General features: G+C 34.6%; 2 protein-coding genes across 4 annotated transcripts; both read left to right on the top strand.

Moving 5' to 3' along the window:
• Positions 1–138: 138 nt before the first annotated feature.
• On the top strand, positions 139–15,391 carry LOC131173948 (uncharacterized). Of its 3 annotated transcripts, XM_058136846.1 has the most exons (4): positions 139–1,363; positions 1,601–1,764; positions 4,407–6,815; positions 11,314–15,391. In XM_058136846.1, the coding sequence occupies exon 3, from the start codon at positions 4,836–4,838 to the stop codon at positions 6,285–6,287; it is 1,452 nt and encodes a 483-aa protein (XP_057992829.1). In that variant the 5' UTR covers positions 139–1,363; positions 1,601–1,764; positions 4,407–4,835; the 3' UTR covers positions 6,288–6,815; positions 11,314–15,391. The 3 variants fall into 3 exon arrangements, with proteins under 3 accessions (XP_057992829.1, XP_057992830.1, XP_057992831.1); XM_058136847.1 differs by lacking the exon at positions 4,407–6,815 and having other exon boundaries at positions 149–1,363; XM_058136848.1 differs by lacking the exon at positions 4,407–6,815 and having other exon boundaries at positions 149–1,363; positions 1,601–1,774.
• On the top strand, positions 6,465–9,127 carry LOC131173819 (uncharacterized). Its single transcript, XM_058136339.1, has 4 exons — positions 6,465–7,164; positions 7,685–7,806; positions 7,853–8,429; positions 8,523–9,127. Exons 1-4 carry the CDS (start codon positions 6,465–6,467, stop codon positions 9,125–9,127), a joined length of 2,004 nt encoding a protein of 667 aa, XP_057992322.1.
• Positions 15,392–23,983: the final 8,592 nt, after the last annotated feature.

Raw genomic sequence — 23,983 nt, 5'->3', positions numbered from 1 at the left:
CATTAATAATATAAAGAAAATTCTACTTATTTTAAAATTAATTTTAATTTTTATTACCCAACTAAATTTAATTATTTATTATTATAATTAATTTTAAATTACATATTTCATTTTTACGGTATTTTTACCCAATGTTCTCCTCCTTCGTCCCGATGCCCAAATTGTGAGCCTAGCCCTCCATCTGAAAATTCTTCAGGCACTTCGAATTGAAGATCAGCTCCAAACCTATCCTTCCTTTATCAAAACCGAATTCGCCGAGGAAATGAGTACAACGATTTACATGTTGTTGCGTCATGGATGTGGAGAAATGGTTCTCTCTATGTTTGAAATCAAGATCCCAAAAGATGAAACAGCGGAACCTCATCATCTCTCTGCGATTCTTGAATTTCCGAAACGAAAATATCCCAGAGGAATGTGCTCCGTCTAGTTGGGGTCTGAATTCTACTTTCTTGGTGGGGAACACGACTTGGAGGATCCCAGGGCTCCTTTTGATCAATGGTTCCCAAAAGACGTGTATATCTTTGACCCTATTGACAGCAAAGGTTCGATGAAAAGGGGTGTGTCTATGAACACAGGAAAAGTTGATCCATGTGCAGTTGTGGCTGATGGTAAGATTTTTGTTCTTAGTAGCGGCATTGCGGTTGACTTCACTCTACCTTGTTGTAACGAGAAAGGGATGCCCATCGATGATTCTATCAGATTCTTTGAATGCTTTGATCCTGAGAGCGATAAATGGATGGTTCTTGATGATCCGCCAATAGGTATTCCGATCTGGTGGCACTTCTCCTTTGTTGGCGGAAGGTTTATTTTCTTTGTTGGCAGTGATAGAGACGATTTCAGGGTACTTTCAGTCTTCAATCTGGACACCTTAGAATGGACATCCTCGACGAAGTTGGAGAAAGAGAAGATTACCGCTGACGATTTGCTCATTTTTACTGCAGTTGGGGAACATAGCAGCGACAAATACCTGTATGGTTTGCATGGACTTATCAACAACCGTATCTTAAGGTTAGGGCCCTTGTCTAATATAGACCAAAATCCAAGAATGTTCAGCAGCCTCCCAATCAAGACTATATCAATGAGGGAACAAGTTGACTCTTTTTATGAATTGGACTGTAGCAGTTTTATTTTGCACTTGGGGAATCGGCGTTTCTGTTATCTGCACTCTGGGTCTCCTCATGGTTTTGGATTTCCTGCTACTGTTCAAGATGATTACCCCCGCAATCTTAAATTGTTTGTCTTCGAGGAAACCAACTGCAGTGCATCCGAATTTAATCCAAAAATTGTTTATTCTGCCAGTTTTGAGATCAAAACTTCATTCATTAATAAGGGTGATATCATGAACTGCCATATCCTTAGCCCAGTAAGCTTTTAATTTTGTGTTTTTGTTACTATAAATGATAAATCTTTGATTGTTCAGAACCATCCAACTTGTTACTGTGCTGAAATGGCTTAACCTTGCTGTAATTCTTTTCTGATGGGATCATTTTAGTTTTAGCTTGTATGAGGAAATTTCCTCTGATGCATCCTTCAGTGCTTCTTTTTTATTTGTGTAGTATTTTTGTTTGGCTTTTGTTGGAATTTGATAATGGTTGTACAGGGAGAGAAGCATGAGAGCATGAAGAGGAAACAAGAAGATAGCTGGAAGCATGAGGGCATGAAGAGAAACAAGAAGATAGCTGGAAGCATGAGAGCATGAAGAGAAACAAGAAGATAGCTGGAAGCATGAGAGCATGAAGAGGAAACAAGAAGATAACTGACAAAGTAAGATTAGGTATTGTTTGTTTCCTTCTTGCCTTCCCCTTTGTTAGGGTTTGAATCCCTAATGAGGCAGTTGTAGGTAACTGGGAAAGAAAAGAATCAGGAAGAAAAGAAATAGAGAATTTAGAGAGAGTTAATAGCAGAGATAGAGAGAAGAAAGAATTAGAGAGATGAGAACTTCAGTTATCATTTCAAGTGTTCTTTCTACTTATTTATACACCTTCAGCTAGCTTCAGTTATTCTAACTGAAGTAGTTACAGCTGTTCTTGTCTAAATGACTCCTCTTAACTACCTCTATAACAGTTCATCCTCTTAACTATTCTCTGGACTTCTTCCTTCTGTACTTTTTCCTCACATATGTAATAATCTTTAGCACCTTCTTGCCCCAAGAAGGGTGCAAAATCTGGAAATTTGGACATGATGAAAGAGGCATCCTCGCATGTTGCTGAATAGTGAAGCCATTTGATGAGAACTTGTGAGACTGGTACTGTTCCTGGTGATAACGCTTGACTGCAATGCTTTTTCAGGGGCTGCCTGCTGTAGTTCTTCTTGCAACACCAGAAGCTCTACGTTAGGGTTTATGAAACCCTAAGAGAAAGAAACAGGGGAATAGAGGTAAGAATAGAAAGAAGAGAGAAGAGAGAGACTGTATTCTTGCTAATTCTTGGAATGAATTACAACAAGGTGACAGTTGAAGTATTTATAAACAATAACTGCCTTGTAAATACTTCAGCTGACTATTCTAGTTAACACAACAGAGTTAGTTACGCTTCCTGCTAATTACTAACTCCTCAACTCCTCTAGAATTCCTAATCACATCTTATTCTTATATTTCCTCCTATAATATGTAACAATACCCCCTCCTCTAGTATTTTCTTGTCCCCAAGAAAGTGGAACTTCAGGGAACTGGCCTTCAGTAAAGCGCTATCCTCCCAGGTGGCATCTTTTGCCGACAGATTAAGCCATTTTATAAGCCCTTCTTCTCAAGCATAGACACATGAAAAAAGAGGATGAATAGCAGATGTTGGAGGCAAATCCAGGTGATAAGTCACCTTCCCAACTTTTGCCAAAATTCTGTATGGCCTATAAAACTTGGCAGGCAGCTCAAGGACTTGTCTTACATCAATTTAAGTTTACCTGTATTGCTGGAGCTTCAAATAAACCCAATCCCCAACACCAAACTCCCTCCCAGTCCTCCTTTTGTCAGCCTGCTGTGTCATTCTGTGTTAGGCCACTTGTCAATTCTCTTTCAATAGATGCTTAAGCTGCTGCCTCTCTTTTAATAACTTCCTTACAGCCCCTACTGATGAATCAACTGAAGAATCTTCATGAAATGTGGAAGGAGCATATCCATACAATGCATCAAATGGAGTCATTTGAATAGCATTGTGAGAAGATGAATTGTACCACCATTTTGCCATAGGCAACCAAGACCTCTAATTAGTGGGCTTTAAATGGACCATGCCTTAAATTGGTTTTAACTCCCACATACATTTTGTCTCTGTGCTATAGAATCCCATTTTTCACCTAATACCCAGAGACGGCATCCTTATCCAATGACAGCATCTTAATTAAATTAGAGGCTCTCCCATAAATAGCAATCAACTTTTGCATCCAAGTAAGAATTACCCCTGAATACATAGAATAAAAGTGGGTACCCACATCAATAGACCTCCTGGATAAAACATCTGCCACCTTATTTTAATACCCTTCCTGTATAGCATTTTATAATCCAGTTCCAACAACTTGAGATACCTCTTTGCTGCAGATTATTATTTAACTGTACAAAAGTTGCATTAATTTCGGAGTGTCCACCAAAGCGAGATTTGTGATAAAGAGCCAGTAGATGCTCTTTTAAACTCCTATTACTCCCTACATACAGCTTATCCTTATAAAGCAAGAGGCTATCCTTATAAGAGTACCCAGGATGAGCCTGCTCATCTATTGAAGGATGAGATATTAATTCTGCTGCTTCAGGATCCCCATCATAATTGTGAGACAATTGAGTCATCCAAGTAGAGTGTAAGGAGACATGAAGAGTGTAATTCAGCATCTGCTACTGCAGGTTTTCTAGACAAAGTATGAGCAACTTTGTTATCTATACCCTTTCTATACAAAATCTTGTATTGCAGCCCTAATAATTTAGAAACACCCCTTAATTGCAAGTTGGTATGCAATATTTGCTCCATCAAGTGCTTAATACTCTCATGGTCAGTCTTAATAAAAAAATGGACCTTGCTCCAAGTAATGTCTATACTTGGAGACAACAAAAGTAATGGCCAACAACTCTCTCTCACAGATTGACAAGGCCTTTGTTTCGGGACCAAATGCCTTAGAGAAATATGCAATGGGATGCCCTTTCTGTTGCAAGACTGCCTCCATCCTAGAACCACTAGCATCTGTTTCAAAAGTAAATGGCTTAGAGAAATCAGGAAGTGCTAATACTGGTGCTTGAGACATGATTGTTCTAAGATTATCAAATGCATATTGAGCTACATCAGTCCATTGGAAAGCATCCCTTTTTAACGTATCAGTAAGAGGTTTACTGATTATGCCATAATTGTGGACAAATTTTCCATAATACCTCCTCAATTCTTTCACTGATTTAGGGGTTGGCCAAGACGTAACAGCCTGAATCTTGGCAGGGTCTGTGGCAATGTTGTGGACGCCTTTGTGGGACAGCACTACTGCAGCAGAATTCGTTGGGATCCAGTATCTTTTATTTATTTCAGTTGTTATTTTTGTATGCATAAATTAGGGGATTAGCTTTAGTAACTAATTTCCTTAATATTAGTAATTTCCTTTACATTAGGATGATTTTATTTCCTATTTAACAGAAACTTATTTATGGAATTTCTTTATGCCAAGTAAAGCCTCTATAACAGGCTGAGTATTATGAAATAAAGGAAGAAAAAATATTATCTCAATTGTTATGTGAGGTTTGAGACTCTCTCTCAACTAGTCTTGAGGTCTTGGGCTCTCTCCGACGAGTCCTGCTTTTTCTTTTCTGTCATCATAGGTCCATCAAGAGGGAGAAATCGCAACAAAGGGAACTGCAAGCTCTTATCCGCGAGATGTCAGAACAAAATGCAGCGAGAGTTGCCCAGGTGGAGGCGCAGGTTCAAGATCTAACTCGGCAACTGAGAGAATTCATGTCTGTCATGGGTGGGACCAATGAAAAGGGAACGGACATTGGAATCAGCGGCAGTTCTTCACGTCTGAACACTGCTACAGGGCCCGAAGAAAGACTAGAGCTGCGACAGACTGGAGGCATGGTGCCGAGGTATGCCAAGTTGGAATTTCCAACATATGATGGTTCTTATGATCCCCTCATCTGGCTCTATTGTTGTGAGCAATTTTTTCTTAATCAGAAGACACCAGAAACAGAGAAGGTTAGCCTCGCAACTTTTCATATGATCGGGGAGGTGCAATTATGGTTTTACAAGTTGGAACAGGAGGAAGCAGGCTTGCTTTGGCATTCTTTTAAAGAATACTGCAATCTAAGGTTTGGGCCATTACTGAGAGGTAATCCCCTCGGGGAACTGATCAACTTGAAGCAAACAGGGACAGTGGAGGAATACCAGAAACAGTTTCAGAGCTTGCTAGCTCGTGCTAATTCAGTTCGTACAGATCAACAGGTCAATTTTTTTACTGCAGGATTATTTGAGGTGATTCGTTTGGATGTGGAGATGCAAAATCCGCCCAATTTGGGGACTGCAATGAACTTGGCGAGGGCCTTTGAGAAGAAGCAACAATTAGCAAGTGTGAGCAACAGCCAATGCAACTTCTGGAATAATTCCAGAATTACTGCACCTGCTCAATCTGTAACAAAACCAACAGGTTCAGGAGGGAATAATGCACCAGCTTCTAGGGGGGAAAGTGTAATTGCACCCTTCGTCAAAAGGCTGTCTAGAACTGAAATGGCTGATCGGAGGGAAAATGGACTTTGTTATAATTGTGATGAGCCATACACATTCGGCCATCAATGCAAAAAGTTGTTTTGGCTTGAATTGGAAGAGGGAGCTATAACCGAGACCGAGGAAAGTGAGAATGTCGCAGTTGCAGAACCATCCATCTCCCTGCATGCCATCACCGGCCTCCAGCATTCCCGGACTATGCAATTAATAGCCAACATCAAAGGTTGTTTAGTCACAGTATTAATCGATTCAGGTAGCACACAAAACTTCATCAGCAAAATTGCGGCACAAAAATTGGGAGCAACCTTGGATTCTCAAAGTGCTTTGCAAGTGGCAGTGGCGAATGGAGAAAAGATTCATAGTATGGGCACGTGCAAGGAGACTATTCAAGTATCAGGTGAACACTTCCCTGTCGATTTATATGTTATCCCACTGGACGGATTTGATGTGGTTTTAGGTGTACGATGGCTGATGACATCGGGTCCCATCTGGTGGAATTTTTCAACTCTCACTATGTGTTTTGAATTGGGAAATAGACAGGTCACCTTGGAGGGGCTCCAACCTGAACATAGACCAAGACTACAACTTCTGAATGAACAGCAAGCATAAGGATTAGAGGGAATTCTTGAACAATTTGCTGATTTGTTTCAAGAACCCAAGGGGCTACCTCCCATTCATTCATGTGATCACCGTATATTCTTATTTCTGGGTTCAGCACCTGTGGTAGTTCGGCCTTACCGATATCCTCATATTCAGAAAGAAGAAATTGAGAAGCAATGTGAGGAAATGCTTAGCCAAGGAATCATTTGTCCTAGTCATTCCCCTTACTCATCACCAGTTTTGCTTGTTAAAAAACGAGAGGGCACATGGCGTTTCTGTGTCGACTACCGGGAGCTTAGTACTAAAACAATTAAAGATAAATATCCAATTCCAGTAGTGGATGAATTATTGGATGAACTCAATGGTGCTCGGTACTTCACAAAATTAGATTTGAAATCGGGATATTTCCAGGTCCGTATAGTGGCTGAAGATGTGGAGAAAATAGCCTTTTGCACTCATCATGGGCACTTTGAATTTCTGGTTATGCCATTCGGCCTCACCAATGCTCCATCCACCTTCCAGGAATTAATGAATGAGGTATTTCAGCCTTCCTTACGCAAGTTCATTATGGTTTTCTTTGATTATATTTTGATTTACAGCAAAACGTGGGAAGACCATTTGCAACATGTCCATATAGTGTTTCAGTTACTTTGCTCTCACCAATTATTCCTTAAAAGATCCAAATGTTCCTTTGGTGAAGAGCAAGTGGCCTATCTTGGTCATGTCATTAGTGCCGCTGGTGTTACAGTTGACACTTCCAAGATTTCAGCCATCCTGGAATGGCCACCACCTACTTCTATTAAGGCACTACGAGGGTTTCTTGGGCTAGCTGGATATTATCGAAAATTTATTTGTAATTATGGACAGCTCGCTAGCCCATTGACGAGTTTGTTAAAAAAAAAATAGCTTTCATTGGACTGTTGAGGCTGCCACTTCCTTTGATGCACTTAAAACTGCACTGTCACAAGCCCCTGTTCTTCAACTCCCTAATTTTGATGATGAGTTTATAGTCGAATGTGACACCTCGGGTGTAGGAATCGATGCAGTTCTTCAACAGAGCAGCCACCCCATTGCTTTTTTCAATCGCAAATTGGCTGACTGAAACCATAAACTGGCTGCATATGAGCGAGAATTAATTGGTTTGGCCAAAGCGGTGGTTCATTGGCGCCCTTATTTGTGGGGAAGGCAGTTTCTTATCCGAACTGATCATTATAGCTTGAAATATTTGCTTGAGCAACGGCTTACTACCTCGCCACAGCAGCATTGGCTCAGCAAATTACTTGGTTTTGATTTTCGAGTTGAATATAAAGCTGGGCAACAAAATATCGTGGCTGATGCACTATCTCGGTGAGATGAAGAACAATGCACTTTAATGGCTATTTCGCAACCAATAATGTCATTGTCAGAAGCTATCCGAGCTGAGATTAACACCACCGACTCTCTTAGTCAGTTACGGCGCCCAGTTGAAGGTGACAAGCTCAGTTCAGAATGGTCGGTATCCAATGGTCTCATTCATTACAATCAGCGGGTTTTCCTTCCATCAACTTCTCCACTAATTCCTACTATCATTGCAGAAATACATAATAGTACCCATGAGGGCATCCAAAAAACGCTGCATCGCATTCGCAGTGAAATTCTATTGGCGTGGCATGAAATCTGCTATCCGAGACTTTGTTGAATCTTGCACAATTTGTCAACAACAGAAGTCATCCAATTTGCATCCGGCTTGGTTGTTACAGCCCTTAGCTCTTCCATCTCAGATATGGTCCGATATATTGATGGATTTTGTGGAGGGTTTACCCAAGTCTGTTTTGTTCGTTGTAGTTGATCGCTTTTCTAAATTTTCCCATTTTATACCACTTTCGCATCCCTATAATTCTGTAACCGTAGCCCATGCTTTCTTTTCACATATTTTTCGCTTACAAGGATTACCTGAGTCCATTGTTAGCGACCGTGATGCTGTGTTTACCAATAATTTTTGGCGTGAATTGTTTCGATTGAGTGGGGCCAAGCTAAATTTCTCTTCTGCCTATCATCCTCAGACGGATGGGCAAACAGAGGTTGTTAATCATACTATAGAAATGTATCTCCGGTGTTTTGTGGGTGACAAACCAACTAGTTGGGTGGATTGGCTTCCTTGGGCTGAATACTGTTACAATACTTCCTTCCATTCAACTTTAAACACTACTCCTTTCCAAGTGGTGTATGGGTGAGAACCACCAAAATCGTTGACTTATGATTCAGGCTCTTCTCGTGTAGATGCAGTGGACAAAGCCCTATTAGACAGAGATTCTGTTCTTGCAGGCATTCATCAACGTCTTCAGCAGGCTCAGCAACGCATGAAAATATATTATGATAAGGGTCATCGTGATGTTCAGTTTGCAGTTGGTGATTTGGTTTGGTTAAGTCTTCTTCCCTATAGACGTCTTTCCCTTACCAACACCCCTTATCATAAGCTCTCACCCAAGTTTTATGGTTCGTACAAGATTTTACGATGCATCGGTGAAGTTGCATATCAGTTAGAGCTTCCTCCTTCAAGCCGGATTCATGATGTCTTCCATGTCTCTCTCCTCAAACCATTTAAAGGTGACTCTCCAGTTCAGGTTCCGCTCCTTCCTCCTGTTGTTGAAGGCCAGGTGGTACCCACTCCAGCTTCTGTACTTCGCACCAGATTGAACAGAGGCACTTGGGAGATACTAGTGCAATGGGCACATTTACCAACTTTAGAAGCAACTTGGGAAGACCTTGACCAATTCTGCCATGCTTATCCAAACTTCGAGCTTGAGGACAAGCTCCCTTCTCAGGAGGGGAGTGATGTTGTGGACGCCTTTATGGGACAACACTACTGAAGACGTGGATATGGAAACAGTAGCACCAAGGAAATTTGATTGCAGCAGAATTCGTTGGGATCCAGTGTCTTTTATTTATTTCAGTTGTTATTTTTGTATGCATAAATTAGGGGATTAGCTTTAGTAACTAATTTCTTTAATATTAGTAATTTCCTTTATATTAGGATGATTTTATTTCCTATTTAACAGAAACTTATTTATGAAATTTCTTTATGCCATGTAAAGCCTATATAACAGGCTGAGTATTATGAAATAAAGGAAGCAAAAATATTATCTTAATTATTCTGTGAGGTTTGAGACTCTCTCTTAACGAGTCTTGAGGTCTTGGGCTCTCTCCGACGAGGCCTGCTTTTTCTTTTCTGTCATCATAGGTCCATCAAGAGGGAGAAATAGCAACAAAGGGAAGGCTACAAGTTTTGGAGAAGACTTCGTAGTTCATCGTCCTGTGACACGATTCCTGATTCGTGAACATAACAGGCAACTCCCTTTCCAGATATATTAAGGCCCAAATAATCGATCTCAGTTTTGCTAAATGGACACTTACTGAGTTTGGCATACAGCCGTTGTTGTTTCAACACTTCAAACACTAATTCCATGTGTTGCAAATGTTGTTTCCGTGATGAGCTATAGATGAGGATATCATCAAAGAATACTGACACAAACTTCCTCAAATAGGCTGAAATATGTGATTCATAAGAGCCTGAAAAGTGGCGGGGGCATTTGTTAGCCCAAAGGTATAACAGTAAATTCATAATGCCCATGATGCGTCCTAAAGGTTGTTTTATGAATATCAAGTGGACTCATCAGATAGAAACCTAGTGCCACAAATAGAAACCCAAGAATCAGTATTCAAATCAAACAGAAAATGCACAAGCTAGAGAGAGCAGCACCAAAAATAGTATGAAACAAAACCTATAGTCACAAAGGATGAGCAGGAGTACTTTCAAGAAGTCACCAAATGGGGCAGTAGCACACCAGGGTGGAGTCCCCTCTTCAAGTCGACGAAGTAGGGGGATGCCGGAGCGAAAACGAACGCCGAAAACGGCCTCACGTGTTGGAGCGTGGGGCGAAGTCAATGGAACAAAAAGGGCACGTGAAGGCCATATGTGCTTCCAGGCGATGAATTCTAGGGGAAGGCCAGTTGATGGCCAGTGGTGCTTCTAGGGTAGGACATGAGAACAAAAGATCATCTTATGTGGGTGACCTCATTTCACAGTGGGTTTGGTACACACAGATAGAGTTCGAAGACATAGGACTCTTGAGAGATTTCAAATCAGAGAACTAAAATTCTCAAAGACAAAAATTTGCCTATACACTTGGCTATACAAGGAATACATAATAATTAGGAATATATAGTTGACTTTCCCTAACAGCTCTTAAGCATTGTTTTGGTGAGAATAAGCAGCTGATGCATTTAGTCATATAGCTACTGTTCTTCATGAAATGAGTGAACTTGTCATTGGTTTCGATAGGGTGAGAGATGATGATGATACTTGTTCTGATTTTGGTCTCATTTTCTAATGGGAAATTGCCTAATACGGTTTGTAGTTTAATGCATCCATAATCATAAGCATAAATAAAGTCATTAGGAAACTGTCATTAATTTGCAAGCACTTATTCTAGTGATTTGATATAATATGGTATTCTTGCGGTTCCACAATCCAAACAAGCTTCTATTTGAATACACTACAGTGTTCTGCCTTTGAGGAGGCTTGCTTTGTTGTTTTTGTTCATATGGTGAATAATTGAACTACTTGTTTTGAAAACTTGTAAGTGTTTGTTTGTGTAAAGATTGATGTACAAGAGTAGTGCCTGATTTGGAAATGAATAGGCGTATGAATTTGGAAGACAGATTTTAAGAACTCTGTGTCATCTTCTACTCATTGCATAGTATTCAAGAGACATGATTATTCAGTTGTGTAAATTTTGATGTTGTGGCTATAAACACCCAGGGAGAGAATTTATTTAGTCCTTGCATTTTCATTTTCCCCCTCTTTTTATTAATAGGAATCTTTTAAATCTTTTTATTATATATAACATGGAAGGACATGGTGATTTTATTTTATATGATTGTGGTTGCATTAAACTGTATTATGCAATTTACTGTTAGAAAATGATTATGTTTATAGCATTTGGTTTGTTATAATTTCATTTAATTTAACACAATTGTGAAATAAACTTTGCAGGGAATTTTGGTGGTGACCAAATGGAGATTGAAGCAACAATTGGTTACAAATAGATCTATTATTTTGTGGCAGAGGCTGTAGCACATGCAACTTCATTCCACATATTGACATACATGCAAATTCTTGTATATCTGATGGAGTCTTTCTTTAATATTTTGTTTTCAAGCTGGCTTTGTGTTTTATTTGTTGCTTTGTAAGACTCTTGTCGCTGTTCCAACCATGGAAATGGTTTTAGTTTGAAATTTCTTGGACTTGGATTAATTTATTTTTATTTTTATTTTCTTGGCATTTCAGATCAGTTGGACTAACATTTTCTATGATGTTTATTCCCTATCTACAATCTAATAAGCCATTAGTTTGAATTGTTGCCTGAGTTCCATTGATGGCACCTAGTGATTCTAAATTAGGCAATTGAGAAAAAGTTTCATCTCTGGATAGTAAATTACGATAGCACTAGCAAAGTAATTTTGGTGAGAATAAGCAGCTGATGCATTTAGTCATATAGCTACTGTTCTTCATGAAATGAGTGAACATGTCATTGGTTTCGATAGGGTGAGAGATGATGATGATACTTGTTCTGATTTTGGTCTCATTTTCTAATGGGAAATTGCCTAATACGGTTTGTAGTTTAATGCATCCATAATCATAAGCATAAATAAAGTCATTAGGAAACTGTCATTAATTTGCAAGCACTTATTCTAGTGATTTGATATATAATATGGTATTCTTGCGGTTCCACAATCCAAACAAGCTTCTATTTGAATACACTGCAGTGTTCTGCCTTTGAGGAGGCTTGCTTTGTTGTTTTTGTTCATATGGTGAATAATTGAACTACTTGTTTTGAAAACTTGTAAGTGTTTGTTTGTGTAAAGATCGATGTACAAGAGTAGTGCCTGATTTGGAAATGAATAGGCGTATGAATTTGGAAGACAGATTTTAAGATCTCTGTGTTATCTTCTACTCATTGCATAGTATTCAAGAGACATGATTATTCAGTTGTGTAAATTTTGATGTTGTGGCTATAAACACCCAGGGAGAGAATTTATTTAGTCCTTGCATTTTCATTTTTTCCCCTCTTTTTATTAATAGGAATCTTTTAAATCTTTTTATTCTATATAACATGGAAGGACATGGTGATTTTATTTTATATGATTGTGGTTGCATTAAACTGTATTATGCAATTTACTGTTAGAAAATGATTATGTTTATAGCATTTGGTTTGTTATAATTTCATATAATTTAACACAATTGTGAAATAAACTTTGCAGGGAATTTTGGTGGTGACCAAATGGAGATTGAAGCAACAATTGGTTACAAATAGATCTATTATTTTGTGGCAGAGGCTGTAGCACATGCAACTTCATTCCACATATTGACATAAATGCAAATTCTTGTTTATCTGATGGAGTCTTTCTTTAATATTTTGTTTTCAAGCTGGCTTTGTGTTTTAGTTGTTGCTTTGTAGGACTCTTGTCGCTGTTCCAACCATGGAAATGGTTTTAGTTTGAAATTTCTTGGACTTGGATTAATTTATTTTTATTTTTATTTTCTTGGCATTTCAGATCAGTTGGACTAACATTTTCTATGATGTTTATTCCCTATCTACAATCTAATAAGCCGTTAGTTTGAATTGTTGCCTGAGTTCCATTGATGGCTCCTAGTGATTCTAAATTAGGCAATTGAGAAAAAGTTTCATCTCTGGATAGTAAATTACGATAGCACTAGCAAAGTAATTTTGGTGAGAATAAGCAGCTGATGCATTTAGTCATATAGCTACTGTTCTTCATGAAATGAGTGAACATGTCATTGGTTTCGATAGGGTGAGAGATGATGATGATACTTGTTCTGATTTTGGTCTCATTTTCTAATGGGAAATTGCCTAATACGGTTTGTAGTTTAATGCATCCATAATCATAAGCATAAATAAAGTCATTAGGAAACTGTCATTAATTTGCAAGAACTTATTCTAGTGATTTGATATAATATGGTATTCTTGCGGTTCCACAATCCAAACAAGCTTCTATTTGAATACACTGCAGTGTTCTGCCTTTGAGGAGGCTTGCTTTGTTGTTTTTGTTCATATGGTGAATAATTGAACTACTTGTTTTGAAAACTTGTAAGTGTTTGTTTGTGTAAAGATTGATGTACAAGAGTAGTGCCTGATTTGGAAATGAATAGGCGTATGAATTTGGAAGACAGATTTTAAGATCTCTGTGTCATCTTCTACTCATTGCATAGTATTCAAGAGGCATGATTATTCAGTTGTGTAAATTTTGATGTTGTGGCTATAAACACCCAGGGAGAGAATTTATTTAGTCCTTGCATTTTCATTTTTCCCCCTCTTTTTATTAATAGGAATCTTTTAAATCTTTTTATTCTATATAACATGGAAGGACATGGTGATTTTATTTTATATGATTGTGGTTGCATTAAACTGTATTATGCAATTTACTGTTAGAAAATGATTATGTTTATAACATTTGGTTTGTTATAATTTCATATAATTTAACACAATTGTGAAATAAACTTTGCAGGGAATTTTGGTGGTGACCAAATGGAGATTGAAGCAACAATTGGTTACAAATAGATCTATTATTTTGTGGCAGACGCTGTAGCACATGCAACTTCATTCCACATATTGACATACATGCAAATTCTTGTATATTTGATGGAGTCTTTCTTTAATATTTTGTTTTCAAGCTGGCTTTGTGTTTTAGTTGTTGCTTTGTAGGACTCTTGTCGCTGTTCCAACCATGGAAATGGTTTTAGTTTGAAATTTCTTGGACTTGGATTAATTTATTTTTATTTTTATTTTCTTGGCATTTCAGATCAGTTGGACTAACATTTTCTATGATGTTTATTCCCTATCTACAATCTAATAAGCCATTAGTTTGAATTGTTGCCTGAGTTCCATTGATGGCACCTAGTGATTCTAAATTAGGCAATTGAAAAAAGTTTCATCTCTGGATAGTAAATTACGATAGCACTAGCAAAGTAATTTTGGTGAGAATAAGCAGCTGATGCATTTAGTCATATAGCTACTGTTCTTCATGAAATGAGTGAACATGTCATTGGTTTCGATAGGGTGAGAGATGATGATGATACTTGTTCTGATTTTGGTCTCATTTTCTAATGGGAAATTGCCTAATACGGTTTGTAGTTTAATGCATCCATAATCATAAGCATAAATAAAGTCATTAGGAAACTGTCATTAATTTGCAAGCACTTATTCTAGTGATTTGATATAATATGGTATTCTTGCTGTTCCACAATCCTAAAAAGCTTCTATTTGAATACACTGCAGTGTTCTGCCTTTGAGGAGGCTTGCTTTGTTGTTTTTGTTCATATGGTGAATAATTGAACTACTTGTTTTGAAAACTTTGTTTGTGTAAAGATTGATGTACAAGAGTAGTGCCTGATTTGGAAATGAATAGGCGTATGAATTTGGAAGACAGATTTTAAGATCTCTGTGTTATCTTCTACTCATTGCATAGTATTCAAGAGACATGATTATTCAGTTGTGTAAATTTTGATGTTGTGGCTATAAACACCCAGGGAGAGAATTTATTTAGTCCTTGCATTTTCATTTTTCCCCCTCTTTTTATTAATAGGAGTCTTTTAAATCTTTTTATTCTATATAACATGGAAGGACATGGTGATTTTATTTTATATGATTGTGGTTGCATTAAACTGTATTATGCAATTTACTGTTAGAAAATGATTATGCTTATAGCATTTGGTTTGTTATAATTTCATTTAATTTAACACAGTTGTGAAATAAACTTTGCAGGGAATTTTGGTGGTGACCAAATGGAGATTGAAGCAACAATTGGTTACAAATAGATCTATTATTTTGTGGCAGAGGCTGTAGCACATGCAACTTCTTTCCACATATTGACATACATGCAAATTCTTGTATATCTGATGGAGTCTTTCTTTAATATTTTGTTTTCAAGCTGGCTATGTGTTTTAGTTGTTGCTTTGTAGGACTCTTGTCGCTGTTCCAACCATGGAAATGGTTTTAGTTTGAAATTTCTTGGACTTGGATTAATTTATTTTTATTTTTATTTTCTTGGCATTTCAGATCAGTTGGACTAACATTTTCTATGATGTTTATTCCCTATCTACAATCTAATAAGCCGTTAGTTTGAATTGTTGCCTGAGTTCCATTGATGGCACCTAGTGATTCTAAATTAGGCAATTGAGAAAAAGTTTCATCTCTTGATCTTAAATTAGGATAGCACTGGCAAAGTAATTTTGGATTGTAGTCAGGGCAACGAATTTAGAGATTCCCAGCACCATACATTCGCCAAACAAATCCCTTTTGTATTCATTAAAAAAGTCTTCCTTATCCAAACTAAATTAGGAAGTTTATGGCATGTTTCACGTCCAAATATAAGCAGTTTCATTTTAAAAATGTAGGTTTTCACGTGGAACACAGATTCATATGGTTATGGTTCTGAAACTATACCCTTGTATCAATAACATCATGGGGTGCTGGCTATTCTTCCAAATGGTGGAGTTCTTGCTGACACCACACAATGTTGTGAGGTAAGGAGTTAGCAAAACTGTTTAAAAATCTTTAAGCTCGCTCTTATATCTTTACCTAATTTATCGCCAAAGCAGATTGATTTTAAGAAGGAATTAATTGTTCAATTCATTGTTTCAGCCTCATATCCTGTCATTACATTTGGTCCGTTTGCTTCACACACTACTGTCTTCAAATCTTTATCTCATGCAATTCGTAATTTACTTGACCCTTTTGGCTTTTTCTCTTTGAATCTAATTTGTCCTCTTTTAATGACTTTTTTAGTGTGCACATTTTGTTGGGATTATTGTTAGATTTACATTCATATTTCATTGGACATGCAATATATAGCTTATGGAATGAATTTAACCTTTGAGAATTGACTGGTGAATATTGGGTGTCTTATTTTGATGTTAAGGAATGAATGTCAAGTGTGAAAAGGAATGCCTCTGTGTATGTTTGTGTGTATCAGTTTACACTATGCATTTATATCAGTTTGCAATCATCACTGTACTAGAAAAATCCATTGTAAACAAAATAGGTTATGGAGTCTACAATAAGGGATGGGAAATTAGGGGACAAAAGAAAGAATGAAAGGAAGATAACTGGGAATATCTACTACCTTACTGTGTATGGCATCACCACTCCCTTGGTTTTCAACTATCTTTGTTTGATAAATGTCATGTGAGACAAATAAGACCTCTTTGTTTATGTTTCTGCCCTTCCCTTTCTGATTGGCAATGAGATTTGTGGTTATATATATATATATTTATATTTGTATGTGAAGTGCGGGAGAAGTTCATAAAATTCAAGAGACGGCTAATTGCAGGCCTACAGTAAGTTTAGTAGCTTATAAAGCTATGTCCACAACCTTTAAGCTCATAAAATGCTGTTTGTATGGAACATTTGCTTTCCCTTGCTATTTCTCAAAGTTCTGTTTAGAATAAGGGTGTTTGTGAGCAAAATCTTGAAAGTGCCGTTGAATGGGGTTCTATCGGTCTAGTAGTAGCACTAGCTTTGTAAGCAAGCTGTCTAAACTATGGTCAATCTATAATCTTTTGGCCATTGTGTATCAAAATTTTTGCCTTCTGTTATAGTATTTATTGTTTTTGGGATTGGGTATTTGTAATCGCAATGAAATGGGATAAATTTTAACAACTATATCTGAATTTATCTAGTTGTAACATTATAGTTTTTCAACTTAAAAATGTAACATAAAACTCCATCAACTTTCAAATTTTGCACAGCTTTTACTCGCAAATTTGAAAATTTGAAAATTTGAAAGTTTTTACTCGCAATGACAAAAGGGATGTGCAATGGTTGGGTAGTAGAGGAAAGGAGAAGGGGGGGGGGGGGGGGGGGGGGGGGGGGGTGGGGTTGTTTTGTGTTAGGTGGTGTACCATAAAAGTGGTATATGGGTGGCTTAGGTAGTTATAGGTTGGAGTGTAAATATCCAGTCTAACTTTTTATTTTCCATTTAAAATTGTGTGGATACCCATATCAATGTAACCCAAACAAACTCCAGTCTACCCATTTATGCATTTGGTTATAGATTAGTAGTGCTAGTGGTAGCACCTATTGATTGGTTTGTTTTTATTCATTTAATTTAATACCCATTTGTAGGGGTGTACTGTTTTGCAACTGAAGCCAAACTAAAATTCGATATTATTTTTCGGTTCAATTCATTAATATTTCGGTTTCAATTCAATTTAGTTATCGATTCTTCAGTCCCAGATCTATTTTGTACAGTTTCGATTCTTAAAAAATTTTATATATATATTTTTTTAATAAGAAGTCAAACATGAATTAGCATTTAGGGCATAATTGGTATTGCTATTAGAATCACTATTGAGAAAATCTCTTTTTTAAATATACTAATTTGAGTGTTAAAAATAATTTAAAATCAAACTTGATCAGTTTTAATTATAAGAATATTAAAATAATAAAATAACTTTTTCTAAATTATTTTTTTCAACAGTATCTAAAATGGTGCTTTTATTCAGAAAAGCGATTTCGGTCCTTCAAATGCAATACCAAACAGGCACTTGAACTCTAAGATTGGTTTGGTTATTAAAACACTATATATTATATAACATACTTTTTAGCTATTTTTAAATTTATAATCTTTAACTATATGATTCACATATATTTTAGAATTATGCATATTATATAATATTTGGGATTAAGGCTTAGTTATATATAATATAGTAGTATACGTATATCATATAATATACAACGTCTTCTTCTTCAACAGTTTGTATACTTTGCCCATTTTTTAAATAAACAACTACATTTTTGGCATTCAAATACTAGTTCTATCTTTCTTAGTTTTGTTTTGAAAAAGGGAGTTTGTGAGCAAAACCTTGAAAGTGCCGTTGAATGGGTTTCTATGGGCATAATAGTAGGGCTGTGCAGTTTTCAGTTGGAATCGAAAAACCAAACCGAATAAAATCATTTCGGTTCAATCGGTTAGATTTTTTAATTTTATCGGTTTGGTTCAGTTCGGTTTGAAAATTTTAATATATTCAGTTTTTGATTCGGTTTGATTTTTTACCTGTTAAAACCGATAAAACCGAATAGTAAAATGGCCCAAATAATTTTTCAGCCCAAGATGCATAAGCCTCAAGGCCTAAGATGCATAACCGGGCCCAAGATGCACAACCAGCCCAAAAGAATAAAAATTATAATATTTTTGGTTTAAAGGAATGGATCCGAACCGAACCGATATTTTTCAGTTTGGTTTAGTTCGGTTCTCCTTAAGTGATCGGTTCGGTTCGGTTCGGTTTACATTTTTAAGCGATTTGATTTTTTGGTTTTTGGTATTCGGTTTGGTTCGAAACTGAACCGACCGAATGCTCTCCTCTACATAATAGCATTCATTAATGTTGACTGAATTGTACCAATGAAATTCGGTTATTTCGATGAGAGTAAGTTCGATTCGGTTCAAATTTTGATTAATAATGATAAAAACTTTTGATTTTAAATTATCGATTCAATTACCTTTAATTTGGCAATTGAACTAATCGGAATAATTTATTAATATCCTTATGCACATGAACATATGTTTGGTCCCTTCAGTTTAAATTTAAATTAATTATAATTTATTAATATCCTTATGCACATGAACATATTTTTTATTTTTTAATTTATTAGTAAATCTTAATAAGATTATTGATTTTGAGCATAAGGCTACAAGAAAATCTAATTATGTTTTTGCATAATATATGTGAGAACTTACATTTATTATTACTTTAATTTTTAAATATCTTCATCCATTTATATTTTTAAAACTTATTATTATATTTTTTTATTATATTACATTTAATTTTATAATTAATTTAATATTACATGTTAATAAAATAACATATAACTTTTATAAAATATGATTCAACAAAAAAATTCTTAAATTAATAAATCTTTTATTTATATAATCAATTAAAATAATATTAAAATTAATATTTTAATTTAAATAATTAAGTATAATATTTATAATGCTATAATAATATTACAACATATATAAAAAGTAATAGAAAGTTATATAAAAAAATAAATTACGAGATTTTATAATGTGGAAGTAGCATAAGAAACAAATTAGTTAACATATATATAATAAAAATATATCATTATTCATAAAAGTAATCTAATGAAAAAATAAAAAATATATATATAAATGTTATCACTATGATATTAGTAGATAAATAATAAAGATAAATAAAGAAATAAAGAGAAAAGAAAACACATGTAAAATCAACATTAAAAGCTTATCTTGGTATACATCCATAAATAATTTCATTTCCTTGCTTTTATTACATGTTTTAATATGACTGATTATAATCAATTCTATTAATAATAAAGAAAATATTTTTATATAGTCTAAAATTTGTAATTTTGGACGATTTAAATTAAAAGAAAATTATATCATCTAAAATTTGTAATTTTGGGCAATTTAAATTAGATAGAATCTCTAAGAATCTTTATTAATAATTATTAGGTTTTATTATAAAAGCTTTAGCGATACAAAATCATGAAGTAGCCACAGCATCTTCTTCTTTAACAGTTTGTATACTTTGCCCATTTTCTAATTTAACAAGTACATTTTTGGCATTCAAAATACTATTTCTATCTTTCTTAGTTTTCTTTCGAAAAAGGGAGTTTGTGAGCAAAACCTTGAAAGTGCCATTGAATGGGGTTCTATGGGCATAATAGCATTCGTTAATGTTGTAGGTAGGGATGTGTATTATTCGATTATAACTGAATAATTGAACTGTACCGATGAAATTCGATTATTTCGATGAGAGTAAGTTTGATTCGGTTCAAATTTTGATTAATAATGATAAAAACTTTCAATTTTAAATTATCGATTCGGTTACCTTTAATTTGGTAATTGAACTAATCGGAATAACCCAATTTATATTAATAAATGTATTAATTAAAATTTTATTAATAATATAATTTATAATTATTATTTTTATTATTTTGTAATATATTTAACTTGCAATATTTTCTTATATATTAAATAATATTTATTGTCTTTTTAAAACTAAAAAAGGATTGTAAATATTTTTATTAATATTTAATTAATTAATTGATAATATAAAATGTATATTTTATTTTTTTTATTAATTCGGTTATATAACCGATAATCAATCAAATATTTTCAGTTTCAGTTAATTTTGGTTTTTCTCTCAATTTCGGTTTGGTTTGATTCGGTTAATAATTTTAGAGTCAGTTAACAATTCAATTAGTTGAAAATTTGGTTTAGTTAACTGAATGCCCTAGTTGGAGGCAAGCTTCTAAACTAGGCCAATACATAATCTATTGGCCACTGTGTATAAGAATTTAGCCTTCTGACATGATATTTCTTGTTTTGGAATTGGGTATTTATAATCACAATGAAATGGCTCTTTATTTGTTGTAATAGCCGTAATAGTTGCTACTCATAATGACAAAAGGGATGAGTATCAGTTGGGTAGTACATGACGTAAAGAAGAGGAGGGGGAGAGAAAAGGGGGGGGGTGGGGGGGGGGGGGTGGGTGTTTGGAGGGTGGGGTGTTAGGGGCGTACCATAGAAGTGGCTTAGGTAGTTATGGGTTTGGGTGTAAATGACCGATCTAACTATTCATTTTCCATTTAAAATTGTGTGAATGCCTATATTAATGTCACCCAAACAAACTCTAATCTACCCATTTATATAATTGGTAATAGATTAGTAGTGGTGGTGGCAGCACCTATTAATTGTTTTTTGATTCATTTAATACACATTAATATGTTCTGGTCTTAGTTCGAGGTCTACCTTGGAACTGGAATCTAATTGAAATTTTGGGATGATTTTAGTTCGATTCATCGATGTTTGGGTTCTGATTCAGTTCACTTCTCGGTTATTCAGTTTCAGTTTGGTTCTGTATATTTTTGGTTCTTAAAACAATTTTTTGCTGTTTTTTAGATATAAGTCATTCTTAAATTAGCATTTAAGCTTTCAAATTGGTTTAGTTATTAAATATAACATACCTTTTAGCTATTTTTAAATTATATAACCTTTAATTGTAAGGTTTGTATATATTTTAGAATTAAGTATATTATATATATATGTATACACTAATTATAATTTAATATTATAAATTAGCAGAAAAAATAATTTATTAATAACAATTAAATTATAAATTCAATAATCAATCAATTTAAAAAATGATCTTAAAGGAAAAATACCATAAAAAATAAAGTTAAACATTTGAATTTCAATTGGAAATACACAAGCTTTAATAAAATATAAATGTTACAAAAAAAAATGAATTTCTGTGTATTTAGTTAATTATTAAAAAAAATGGTTCAATTTTTTTTTTCCAAATGAAGTATTGATTTTGGGAAAAAAAATTGATTTTACAACTACAATTAATATTTTATAAAATTTTATTTTAAATTATATAAAAAGATTTAATTAAATAGGATTTAAATATAAATAAGATTAAAAATTTTTAAACTTATATAAATTTTAAAATTTTATAAATAATTAAATTTTAATTTATAAATAAAATAAAATCTAAATTTATGTAGAAAATCAATCTAATTAACTAAGTTTAAAATTTTTAAAGTAAAATAATTATTAAATTATTTTTTTTAAAGTAAAATAATTATTAAATTATTTTTTTTAAAGTAAAATAATTACTAATTAAATTTATTTAAATTTTTTAATATTATTAATAACATAAAGAAAATTTTACTTATTTTAGAATTAATTTTAATATTTATTGATCAATTAAATTTAATTATTTATTATTATAATTAATTTTAAATTACATATTTCATTTTTAGGGTATCTTTATCCAATGTTGTCCTCCTCTGTCTCAATATCCCAAAATCGGGATAAATTTCAACAACTGCCTGTAAACTTATGTAGTTGTAACACTACAGTCCTTTAACTTTAAAATGTAAAATAAAACCCCATAAACTTTCAAATTTTGCACAGTAAAATCCCTCTGACTTTCAATTGTTAATTTTTCAGTTAGAAACTAATGTGAATAGCTCCCGCATGACACTTAGTCAACATTTCTCTCTCATTTCTTATGCAAAGTGTAAAATTATTCTCTTTACGCATGAAAAATTATTCTATATGTAGAGAGAAAAATGAATCAATTTACACATGGCTTCAGAGAGAAAAGAAAAATACTGACTAAGCTCCATGTTAGAATTGTCCATGTCAGCGTCTAACTGAAAAACTGCTAAATGGAGGTTAGAGGAATTTTACTGTGCAAAATTTGAAAGTTGATAGAATTTTATGTTACATTTTTAAGTTGAAGGACTGTAATGTTACAGCTAGATAAGTTCATGGTTAGTTGTCAAAATTTATCCCCCAAAATCTTGAACCATCTGAAAATTCTTTAGACTCTTCGAATTGAATATTAGCTCCTAACCTATCCTTGTTTAAACTTCCTTTATCAAAACTGGATTCACCGAGAAAATGAGTACAGCGGAACCTCATCTCTCTCCAATTTTTGAATTTCTGAAACAAGAATATCGCAGACAAATCTGCTCCGCCTAGTTGGGGTCTGAATTCTACTTTCTTGTTGGGAACATGACTTGAGGACGAATTAGCTCCTTTTGATCAATTTTTATTGATGGCAAAGGTTTGATGAAAAGGGGTGTGTCTATGAACGCCGGGAAATGTGATCCATGTGTAGTTGTGGCTGATGGTATGATTTTTGTTCTTAGTAGCAGCCTTGTTTTTAACTTCACTGTACTTGGTTACACCGAGAAAGGGATGCCCATCGATAATTCTATCAGATTCTTTGAATGCTTTGATCCTGAGAGCGATAAATGGATGGTCCTTGATGATCCGCCAATAGATATTCCGACCTTGTGGCGCTTCTTCTTCGTTGGCAGAAGGAGTATTTTCTTTGTTGGCGGTGACGTAGACAGTTTCAGGGTACTTTCAGGCTTCAATCTCGACACCTTAGAATGGGCATCCTTGACGAAGGTGGAGAAGGAGAAGATTACTGCTGAGGCTTCAATCTCTGTTATCTGCTTACTGGGTCACCTCCTTGTGGTTTGGGATTTCCTGCTACTATTCCAGATGATTACTCCCGCGTTGTTAAATTGTCTATCTAAAAATTGTTTATTTTGCCAGTTTTGAGATCAAAACTTCATTAATTAATAATGGTGATATCATTAACTGCCATATCCTTAGCCCAGTAAGTTTTTAATTTTGTGTTTTTGTTACTAAAAATGATACATCTTTGATTGTTTAGAACCATTCAACTTGTTATTGTGCTAAAATGGCTTAGCCTTATTGTAATTCTTTTCTGATGGGATCATTTTGGTTTTAGCTGGTATGAGGAAATTTCCTCTATTAAATCCTTTAGTACTTCTTTTTTGCTTGTGTTGTAATTTTTCTTTGGCTTTTGTTGGAATTTGATAATGGTTGTGTGCGGAGAGAAGCATGAGAGCATGAAGAGGAAACAAGAAGATAACTGGAAGCATGAGAGCGTGAAGGGGAAACAAGAAGATAACTGACAAAGTAAGGCTAGATTATTGTTTCTTTCTTTCTTGCCTTCCCCTTTGTTAGGGTTTGAATCCCTAATAAGGCGGTTATAGGTAATTGGGAAAGAAAAGAATTAGGAAGAAGAGAAATAGAGAAATTGAAACCCA

This window comes from Hevea brasiliensis, chromosome 15 (genome assembly GCF_030052815.1).
Source record: "Hevea brasiliensis isolate MT/VB/25A 57/8 chromosome 15, ASM3005281v1, whole genome shotgun sequence".
Lineage (NCBI taxonomy): Eukaryota > Viridiplantae > Streptophyta > Magnoliopsida > Malpighiales > Euphorbiaceae > Hevea > Hevea brasiliensis.
This window is presented reverse-complemented; position numbering and strand designations above follow the sequence as displayed.